This window comes from Triticum aestivum, chromosome 4D, assembly GCF_018294505.1.
Source record: "Triticum aestivum cultivar Chinese Spring chromosome 4D, IWGSC CS RefSeq v2.1, whole genome shotgun sequence".
Taxonomy (NCBI): domain Eukaryota; kingdom Viridiplantae; phylum Streptophyta; class Magnoliopsida; order Poales; family Poaceae; genus Triticum; species Triticum aestivum.
The window spans coordinates 426,365,255-426,376,377 of NC_057805.1; the positions used below are offsets into that span (position 1 = coordinate 426,365,255).

The 11,123-nt window shown below is 46.3% G+C and overlaps 1 protein-coding gene across 5 annotated transcripts; it reads right to left on the reverse strand.

The window, feature by feature from the left end:
- Positions 1 to 4,733: 4,733 nt before the first annotated feature.
- LOC123098342 (BTB/POZ domain-containing protein NPY4) lies at positions 4,734 to 10,674 on the reverse strand. 5 transcript variants are annotated; one of them, XM_044520314.1, is made up of 5 exons: positions 10,353 to 10,674; positions 8,507 to 9,301; positions 7,301 to 7,370; positions 5,777 to 6,934; positions 4,734 to 5,525 (listed from the first exon to the last, which is right to left on the reverse strand). In XM_044520314.1, the coding sequence occupies exons 2-5, from the start codon at positions 8,566 to 8,568 to the stop codon at positions 4,995 to 4,997; spliced, it is 1,821 nt and encodes a 606-aa protein (XP_044376249.1). In that variant the 5' UTR covers positions 8,569 to 9,301; positions 10,353 to 10,674; the 3' UTR covers positions 4,734 to 4,994. The 5 variants fall into 5 exon arrangements, with proteins under 5 accessions (XP_044376249.1, XP_044376250.1, XP_044376253.1 ...); XM_044520315.1 differs by lacking the exon at positions 10,353 to 10,674 and adding an exon at positions 10,115 to 10,346; XM_044520318.1 differs by lacking the exon at positions 10,353 to 10,674 and adding an exon at positions 9,830 to 10,095.
- Between the last annotated feature and the right edge of the window lie 449 nt (positions 10,675 to 11,123).

An 11,123-nucleotide genomic window follows, 5' to 3' on the forward strand; every position in this document is an offset into this window, starting at 1 on the left:
CTAGAGTGTCGCATAGCACTATGCATTTTTCAAGCTTTTTGGTAACTTGTTGCCAAAGGGGGAGAAAGTGTATAGATCATTAGGCTTCGAGAGCGAGAGCGTTTTGCCTTTTTGTTACCTCTCTTGCTACTTTGATCATTCTTGACCGTTTGCTTGTTTGATTCCTATGCTACAATATTTGTGCTTGTGTGTGAGATACTTTTGTGATCATGTGTTTGATCATACTATGCTTTAATGTGTGCTTGCACGATGCTATCTATGATATTTTTGTATGATCAATCATGTTTATCCTTGGTGATGAGTGCATGTTATTTATATCTTATCATTTTGAGCGCTCCAGCAAGATGATGTGACATGGAAGAGTGACCCATGATCCTAATCGATTGTGCATTTGCATTCAAAAGCAAATTTTAAATAATGCGCAAATTTAGGGGGGAACTCTTGCTTATCACATACTTCTCAAAGCGACGATGTATTTTATTCACATTATCATTTGTCGAAGCTTTGATCTATATGTTGTCATCAGTTACCAAAAAGGGGGAGATTGGAAGTGCAACTAATCCCCGAGTGGGTTTGGTAATTCATAACAACATATAGCTCATTGAACTGATATACATTCAAGTTGAATATTTCAGAAAGTTCAATGATTGGTGTGGCATGGACTAGAGATGTGGACCCCTCAAAATGCTAAGGACAAAGATTGTCAAAAGCTCAAGACTCTTCATTTTCATTTTAGTGATCCAAGATCACATTGAGTCCATAGGAAAGCCAATACTATTAAAGAGGGATGAGGTGTTCCTTAATGGTCTACTTGCTCAAATGCTTAGTGATATTGCTCCAAAACCCTCAGCCACTTTCTCATTTCCACATTTGTCCAAAACACAAAGTCAAACTCGACCCCACCGATTTGATCTATCCGGCGCCATCGAGTTCATTTGACATAGCCACTGCCAGAAACCCTAGACAATTCGATCTCACCGATACGGATCTCGGTCTCACCGATACGGATCTCGGTCTCACCGAGATGGCATTGCAAACTCTCTATTTCCCTTCGTAACATTTCGGTCTCACCAAAATGAGCGATCGGTCCCACCGAGTTTGCATGACAAACTCTCTGTTTCCCTTCGTAACATTTCGGTCTCACCGAAATGAGTGATCGGTCCCACTGACTTTGCCTGACCAGCTCTCTGTTTGCTCATTGCTGAAATTGGTCTCACCGAGTTCATGCAATCGGTCTCACCGAGATAAGGTTTTGCCATAGCCCTAGCACATCGGTCCCACCGAGTTGATCATGTCAGTCCCACTGATATTCCTAATGTTCACATTTTGAACTAAATCGGTCTCACCGAGTTCTTCTATTCGGTCTGACCAAGTTGGGTCAAATATGTGTAACGGTTGGATTTTGTGTGGAGGCTATATATACCCCTCCACCCCCATCTCCATTTGAGAGAGATCCATCAGAACGTGCCTACACTTCCACTACTCATTTTCTGAGAGAGAACCACCTACTCATGTGTTGGGACCAAGACATTCCAATCCAACCACAAGAATCTTGATCTCTAGCCTTCCCAAAGTTGCTTTCCACTCAAATCATCTTTCCACCATAGCCAAATCTCTATGAGAGAGTTGAGTGTTGGGGAGACTATCATTTGAAGCACAAGAGCAAGCAGTTCATCATCAACACACCATCTATTACCTTTTGGAGAGTGGTGTCTCCTAGATTGGTTAGGTGTCACTTGGGAGCCTCCGACAAGATTGTGGAGTTGAACCAAGGAGTTTGTAAGGGCAAGGAGATTGCCTACTTCGTGAAGATCTACCCGAGTGAGGCAAGTCCTTCATGGGCGTTGGCCATGGTGGGATAGACAAGGTTTCTTCTTCGTGGACCCTTCGTGGGTGGAGCCCTCCGTGGACTCGCACAACCGTTACCCTTCGTGGGTTGAAGTCTCCATCAACGTGGATGTACGATAGCACCACCTATCAGAACCACGCCAAAAATCTCCGTGTCTACATTGCATTTGCCCTCTCCAAACCCTTCCCTTTACCTTCATATGCAATGTTTTACTTTCCGCTGCTACACTCTTAGAATTGCATGTGTAGGTTGATTGCCTGACTTGTGCTAAGTTGCTAAAATCTGCCAAGGCTTAAAATTGGGAAAATGTTTGATTTTTATTTGGTCAAGTAATCTAATCACCCCCCTCCCTCTAGACCTACTTTCGATCCTACAATTCCTCACTGGCGTAGTGCCATGGAGCAGGAGTATCAGGCACTGTTGAAAAATGGTACTTGGCAGTTAGTTCCTCTGGTCTCTGGTATCAATATCATTGATTCCAAGTGGGTCTTCAAGGTTAAGAGGCATGCTGATGGTTCTATTGAACGCTATAAAGCATGGTTAGTGGTAAAAGGGTTCAAACAGCGGTATGGTCTTGATTATGAGGATACTTTTAGCCCAGTTGTTAAGCCAACTACCATTCGACTACTGCTTTCTTTGGCTGTTACTCGAGGCTGGTCTCTTCGCCAACTGGATGTCCAGAATGCCTTTCTACATGGTGTCCTAGAGGAGGAGGTTTACATGCGTCAGCCCCCGGGATTTGTTGATCCTGATCGTCCTCATCATCTGTGTCGCCTGGTCAAGGCGCTTTATGGGCTGAAGCAGGCCCCTCGTGCATGGCATGCAAGGCTTGGCTCTGTTCTTCGGGCCCTTGGTTTTGTTCCATCCATGGCTGATACCTCGTTATTCCTTCTTCGTCGGCCTGAGGTGACGATGTATCTACCGGTCTACGTTGGTGACATTATTCTCATTAGATCCTCCGATGTTGCTGCTGACCGTCTTTTGTCTGCTTTGAGTGTTGATTTTGCCGTGAAGGACTTGGGGACTTTGCATTACTTCTTTGGATTGGAAGTCTCTCGGTCCTCTGCTGGGTTGACCCTCACACAGCACAAGTACTCTCTGGACTTGTTGCGACGAGCAGGTATGCTTAAGTGCAAACATGCTATGGCTCCTATGTCTGCCACTGATCACTTGTTTGCTTTTGATGGGGATCCCCTCACTTCCGATGATGCCACTAAGTACCGCAATATTGTTGTTGGTCTGCAGTACTTGACTATCACTCGTCTTGACATCTCCTATGCAGTCAATCATGTGTGTCAGTATCTTCATGCTCCTCAGACTTCACATTGGTCAGCCGTGAAACGTATTCTACGCTACATATGTCTTACTGCCTCGTATGGTTGCTTCTTCGGCTTGCACCATCTGGTGAGCTTTCGGCTTTCTCTGGTACAGATTGGGCTGGGAGTCCTGATGACAGGTGATCCACGGGGGGATATGCAGTCTTATTTGGTCCTAGTTTGATCGCCTGGAATGCTCACAAACAAGCTACAGTGTCTCGCGGTAATACTGAAGCCGAGTACAAGGCGGTTGCTAATGCCACAACTGAGATCATATGGGTACAATCCTTATTGAGAGAGTTGGGGGTCTCTCAAGCTCAACCGCCGATCCTTTGGTGTGACAACATCGGTGCTATATACCTATCATCTAATACAGAATTTCATGCCCGAACGAAGCACATCGAAGTTGACTATCACTTTGCGAGAGAACGCGTTGCACAAAAGCTACTTCATATCAAGTTCTTCTCCCCTAAAGATCAACTTGTTGACATCTTCACGAAGCCTCTACCGCAGCCACAGAGTATAGGTTGTAGGCGCAATCTTAACTTGCTTTGTACCTCAGGACACAGTTAAGATTGAGGGAGGGTGTTAGACTATATAATACGTAGCCTCTGTACATGACTTGTATTCTGTATTGTACACCTTGGTGTACCTCTATATATATGAGATAGCCACACCCGGTTTAGGGTGTCGAGCAGTTTTCCAACAACCACGTTTTACATGCTCCGTATTCTGTATTGAATTCATGCTTCAGCCAACTCATCCAAAAGTTCAAACTGATAGAGAGATGTGGGCAAATTTTTTCAATACTCCCTCTCACGTCTAGGCTATTTTAGTCCTTAGACGTGGGATCGTTGTAGGCTGCAGAATCATTTTATTTAATATTGTGTTGGCAGGGTCTTGAACTCAAGACCTCTTGGCTCTGATACTATATTAAATTCATGCTCCAGACAACTCATCCAAAAGTCCGAATTGATAGAAAGAGATATGAACAATATATTTCAACAGATAGAACTTCCACTAAACGGGGTAATACGTGTCACAAATGTACAACTACAGGGTAAAAAGTGGACTCCACTCTTAATCAAGAAATGGTCCAATTTTTTGTTAGAAATTTGCATGCTAGTCCTTTGCCATCTTGTGAACCTCTTGGATTCGAAAAACTCCCACCTTTCAGTGTTGTACTATTTGTTTACAAAATAAAGCTCTGCTAGCACCCGGCATCTTTGCATCTTTCGTGTGACTCGTTTGCAATTTGTAAGTTCGATTCATTAGCCGCTCAAACTTTTCTTATATATCATTTTTTTAGAGGGACAGAATCAATTTTGTTTGTGATACCACACTTTTTGTTACGTTTGACAACCCTAGCAATTTCTTAGTGTGATACTTTTTGCTGATGCTTCGCTGGGTTTGGTTAGATTTCAGTACCTTACTGATCCTTCATTTTGTTCTAACCCAAACCTGCTACTCTGCAATTCTTAGCTCAGGATACAAAGTCCAGAACCAAGAGTAAACCCTGTTAACCTGGTATTGATCTAAAATCACGTCGCCGCAGTGGCCAAAGCAACTTAAGGTCCAAACACATTAGGCCTCTTATAACTACCAGGAGTGAATGGCATAAAACCTCACAGCAGCACCAAAGGTCTCACAGGTTTCATGGCAAAGCCTACATGCTAAATAACAAGATCCCCCTAAAAGCAGACCTGACATTATAACATCCCTACAGACTTGTAAAAAACATTAATTCTTGCTTCTATGCAACATTCATAAAGAAGAAGAGACAGCAGCTAAAACCCCAGCACCACTCTTTTGATGAGATGCAGGGAGGGCTAGGCAGCAGCCGACGGCTTGGTGCTCCTGGAGGGGGTCCTCTTGGGATGGTCCTGGCTCCGCAAGATGGCGCTGTCCGACGAGTCCGAGCTGCTTCGCTCCCCGGTCAGCGCCTTGCTCGACAGCATCTTCCCCAGCACCTTCTTCGGCGTCGCGCCGCCCTTCGCCTTGCCGTTGGCGGTGCTCTTGCTGCTGCCGTGGCTCTTCTCAGCGTTGTGGCATTTCTCCAGCTTCGTGGTCTTTGATGAAAGGCTGAGGTCCTCCACCCCTATGACTCCATCCCACTCGTCTTCAGTGTTTGTTGTGGCGCCTGACCTTGAGCTCTCGTAGGAGCCGATGCAGATGCTGTCAGCTCGGACCGTCGCCGCCGCGGATGCCCTTGTCTGCTCGTGGTATAGCACCTGAACCACGGTTCTCAGAGGGAGGCGCTCGTTCTGGACGGCGTGGGCGCATGCTTCTGGCGACAACTTCTTGCAGTCCATGAGGCAGCACAGCTTCTTCTTGTCGCTCTTGCTTAGGCTTGGGTGCTCCTGCTCAAATTTTGAAACAAAGAATGTCAATTATTTACCAAATGAATATAGGACCATAGGAAATAAGAAATGAATGGGTTGCGATGACAGAAATGAATGCAAAAGAAATTCATAAACCAAAACAAAAACAGCAACAATTCAAATACATTAGGAATATATTTGGAAGTATGCACAAGAAAGTGATTTAGTACGCAATGTACATGCAGATGATGGGTTGTGTGACATTTGTAGTTTGCGAGTTGTAAGGGTACCTTCATATACATGTCAATGGCGCGGTATAGCCCATCATGGAAAGGCCTTGAATTGCCTGAAATTGCCTCAGCAAGATTGATGAACTTCAAAACAGGGGTATTGGGGTCCTTTGCAACCTCGGTGAGATAACCATCAATGACTTTTGCTACCGTGATCATAGATGTACTAGGTGCTTGCACGTGACCGTTCACCTCAGCATTATGTTTCTGAGTATTTTTGTTATCTTGCCTCACATACTCCTCGACGATGCTAAGAATCATGTCAATGTCATAACCAGTTGTCTCCCCATCGACCGTAGGAATAAGAAGATCTGACACGGATGCTTCATCCAGCTGCCGTCCAATTCTCTTCACAAGCTCTTTCCTGCACATCTCTCCACATTTAAGCAGATTGGTTGCCCTCAGTAGCTTTAGCAGGAAGCTGCATGAGACTGAGCCTTTCTCTGATGGTAACAAGCATGTGATGGTAACTAGCATCGCTCGGACCTTTCCATCACCATGGATCATTGAAACCTTGCTTAGTGAGGGGAGCTTCTTGTATGTGTAGGCTTTGATTGCCTCACCAACAGCATCCTTGGGCACCATACCCATTGTTTTGATTGCTGATATGACTTGCTTGTAGGAATCGATGTCGAGATCTGTGAGATCCTCGACCCACCAATCCTTTGGCACAGACGGCTGCTTCTTGACTCCATTCCATTGCATATCAAGGTCATTCTCAGTTGAGAGCTTCTTGCGATTGTACGTGTATGACCATTCAACCTTGGAGGTGTCAACAGAGGCTTTTGAAGCAATGGAATCAATGCAGTGGCTAACCAGCTTAAGATCCTCTGACCATGGTAAATGAGCCTTTGTTGTCCCAAGGACAATAATGGAATCTTTCCAACTCCTGAATATGCTTGAGCTGAGGAAGACATCAATCTTGTAGATCAGATTACCCTTGTCGACAGTTTCATTCATCTCCAAGTACTCCGCAGCGCAGCGGGCAGCAACGACATTGTACGCATTGAGTGTGACAACCATGCCATAGCAGAACTTGGCACATATCTCAAAAGCCTTTGGGCCACCAGGAATGTCATGGATGTGGATATCAATATTTTCATCACCAGTAGTTGGGATCAACTTCTGAAAGCGAGCACACTTGGATAGAAGTGGAAACTGCATGGATGGATGACGTAAAAATCAGGAAAATATAACTGCACGTTCCATTAGAAAATATAACAATACATTTGATAAAGAAGAAAAATATATAACAATGTCATCTCTGCAATGGAACAATGAATTGTGTGAACTCCATACCATAAACTAACTAACTTGAGTAAAACAACGAGAGCTAATAATATGTGATAAACAGAACACGTTACAAGGGTTTTTGCAATGGAAATAGGAGAACAAGTTGGTAACCAAAAGTAAACAAAAAGACACGAGGCCATGATCTTCTGAAGCATGACTACTTTTTACTAACATAGATCTTATGAAAGCAGTCTACAGCAAAAAGTAAATGAAGAGAACTGAATTGTTTACCTTGTGAAGGTAAAACTTTGTGTTCCCTAGACGAACAGTGATATCACTCACCAATTCAGTTTCCACAATTCTGCAAAACAAACAATTCTCATAAGAGAAATAAAAAAAGAACAAGCAACTGCAATGATTTTATATCTTTTTTTATTGGGTAGTCATTTGATATCTTGGAAGGACAAGACAGTATTTTATTCAAATATGTATCCAAATGTATACAGGATGTTTGTTGTTGTTGTTGCTATGAGTGGATAACAGATTTGTCTATTTAGCATGAGACCGTTTAAAGAGATGGGGAATGCACAAAATGAAGAACATGAATGTTACATGAGAAATAACTTTGTACATTTAGAATCTAAAAAGTAAAGAAAAAATAGCTCAAAAGCAGTATCCAATTAAATATTTCATAAAAAAAGAAATGAACTTACATGTAGTACAAACTAATGTTTGGCAATTCAAATATGACTGGAAAGTTGGTCAGAAACTTCAAATGAAGCACCATTTTTAAATCACTTCCAAGTTCTCACAACTCTGAATCCCTTTAAGCACTTGGATATCCAAGAGTACGGTTATGTTTAGGCGACTTTTTCAATCATACAGCTATATCATTAGTTCTTTACAAAGACCCGACAAATCACGGTCACTCCGCTCTAACCAAGGCTGAAGTAGACGACATTAAACTTGGAGCAGTTAACATCATACAAAAGGCTCCCCGGAAAAAGGAAATCATACTAAAGGTACTTGTGTGGATCCCAGGAACAAAACATGCACATATCCTGGATAAGATAGGGTATATTACCCACAAGACATTTGACAATGGGAGGATATAAAAGAAAGTGGTAGTCCCACAGTTTGAACTTTGACCCTTAAGGATCTGAGAAGCTGGGGAAGTATAATACTCACATGTACAAAACTAAACAAGACCATAGTTCTTTATGTTGGTTTGTCCGTTATTAGCATTTTATTATGGTCCCTCTATATCAGCAATTCATATGCTAAAGCTCGACAGAAGTTTCAGAGATGCAGAAATGAAGAAAACTGACACAAAAACCGGTTCTTGTTGGGATCATGTCCTAATACTTGAAACCAATAAAAGCAGTGAGCTATATAGCTGTATGCTGATCCAGCCAGAGGTAGCAAGCAAGCAAACAGAAACAATGCACAAGAGCAAGGTGAATGAACATGCAAGAGAGGGATGAATGGATCACTCACCTGACTTCGCTCCCATCGTCCTGAAAGGTGTCCGGGTTCGATCCAAGCTTCATGAACTTCATCTTGACAGAAACAGAGGTTCAAAGGACGAACAAGTACGCAGCACAGCACACCACCTTGCCTTGCAGCCTCTCACTCCCCCAGGCCAATGCGCTGACCACCACTGCAGGAGCAGGAGGAGGAGGAAGAAGAAGAAGAAGACTTGTGTGCTATGCTAACCCATCATACTTGTCGAGGGAACAAACAGCAACGGCTCCAGGACCAGACGGCAAAGAAACAGCAAGTACAAGGAACAGAAGCAACTTGGCTAAGCTAGGCCGGTGGGGTGGTGGGCGGCGGAAGGGGGGGAGGGGAGATGGAATATGGCAACGTGCCCGGCCCGGCGCTCGTACAACGGAAACAATAGCAGCAGCAGCAGCAGCAGCAGCAGGATCGGTCCTTGAGGGAGGCACACTCCACCCCACCCCGGCCTACTTATGCGGGGTGGTGCTGCGGCGAGGAGCACAAGCGCCTCAGGGGGAGTAAACAATGGCGGGGAGGGACGGACACCCACAAAGCACAAAGCTGACACAGCCCCACCTCCTCCTCCTCCCCTGCCGCTATCTATTTCTTAATCCGCCTGTCCTTCTTGATCCCGGTGGATTGAGATCTTCCGCAATAAATTTCCCTTCCCCCGCTACAGCACCGGTAAACCGAGAAAGCGAGAAAGAATCACGCAGGCAGGATCTCGTGTCCAAAGCTCGCGCCTAGCATAAACAACGCGTCCACATTCCTCCTCCCAGACCCTACAAATCTCTGCAGAAACAACGGGAAAAACAGAGTTAGCCGAGATTTTTTTAAACGAGTTGATCGACACGGCGCATCTTTTTCTAGCGCAAATGGGGAGGCAACGGAGAGACCGGACCGGCGACCACTTGCCCGCTCCGGTCTGCGCTCGTGCTTGTGCTTGTGCTTGCGAGGAGGAATCTTGTGACAAGATCTCGCAGCCTTGTGCCGGGGCGAAGAGAGATACTGCTGCTAATTATACTACGCAGCAGGAGGGAGGGGGATAACGGAATTTGGTTGATTAAAAACCCGTTGAGCCCACAGGAATTGCAGCCGCAATGTGACGGCCACGAGGGAGCATGTGGAGGGAGGGAGGGAGGGAGGCGTCGAGATTTATAGCGAGGCGAGCCACGGGGATGGCAACAAAACAAAACCAAACAGGGGTACCCAACCCAACCCAACCCAACAAAGCGCGCAAGAACAAACGGAAAGCGGGCGGATTAGGGCGGGCCATGACCGGAGAAAGAGGAACAGTGCGACGGGCGGAGGCAGACCCACCTCCCCCGAGAAAAAGACGGGCTACACCCCACCCCAGCAGGCAGCAGCGGACGGAGCCAGCCCCAAGAACTGCTCGCCGCCAGCAACAAGTGCCCTGCTCTGCTCGGGGGGAAGAGTGCAGCCAAGATGCGGCCACGCGACGCAAGTGCGCGCGCGCATGTGCCCGTGTCTCCCTGTCGACCCGGCTGGGAGGAGTGTCTCCCTCCGATGCCCGCGTGCGTGCCGGTGCGCGTGCGTGCGTGCTTGTGTTGGGAGTGGTAGAAAGACGGAGGGCGAGAGGGTGACCTTGCTAGCTTGCTTGCTTGCAGGTGTCCTCCTCCCTCTAATGGCCGCCGTGAACACCCACACACCGAGGAGCGAGCGAGGAGCGAGGCGGCCCGGCGTGCCTCCTCAAGTACCCGCAGCAGAGAGACAGCACTACCACCACTACCCTCTCTTTTTTCTCGCAATGCACTGTGAAACGGAGTGATATGCAACAGGGAAAGCGAAAGCGGGGAGATCGGAGGGGGAGGAAGAGGCTCACCGCAAGCGTCCAAGGAGCGAGCGAGCGAGCGGCAAGGGGGCAGCGGGTGCTCGGACGGAAGGCTTTCCTCGCCTTTGAGGGAGCCGGGCTGCCGGGATCGATCGGTCGCTTTTGGGTTTTGTTGGGTTTTCTTTGCCGCCGCGCCCACAGCCTCACTCGCTCGCTCAGCCTCAGCTCACTGTGCTCCTGCTTCTGCTTTGCTTTCGACAGGAGAGGAGAGGAGGGGGGGAATGGAATAGAAAGCTCTCTCCCGCCCGCGGTCCTGCTCCTCCTGCCGCAGGGTGGTGGTGATGCTGGTGGTGGCGGCCGTGCTGCTGCCTCGCCTCAGCGCCTTTTGCTCAACGCTGCTTTTCTTGGCAAACGGTATATACCTACGTATTTATGGTACAGTATGGGTCTATACGAACGTCTTTACAGCGTAGCGTAGCCTGGAGGAGGAGTAAATAATAGCCCATGCCAAAGTATTGAAAGCCTTCCTGCTGGATTACTCCTCCTGTTATGGTGTCTTTTAAATAGGTATAAAAGCCATCAATGGGCTAGAAAAGGCTGGTATATACACTTTGCAAACAAGGAAGTAATTGCATCCATGTCTAAAATGGGGGGTAAATGGGAGGAAAAAATATCCATGTAATATGGATATATATACTTGACACATTTGACACGGTAAATATGATATCCTCACACTTTACAAAGGTCACCGTGCTAGCTAAGTATAACAGTGAAATTTGATAGATCCTCTGGATCGGTGTAGGCTAGTGATTCCGGTGAACC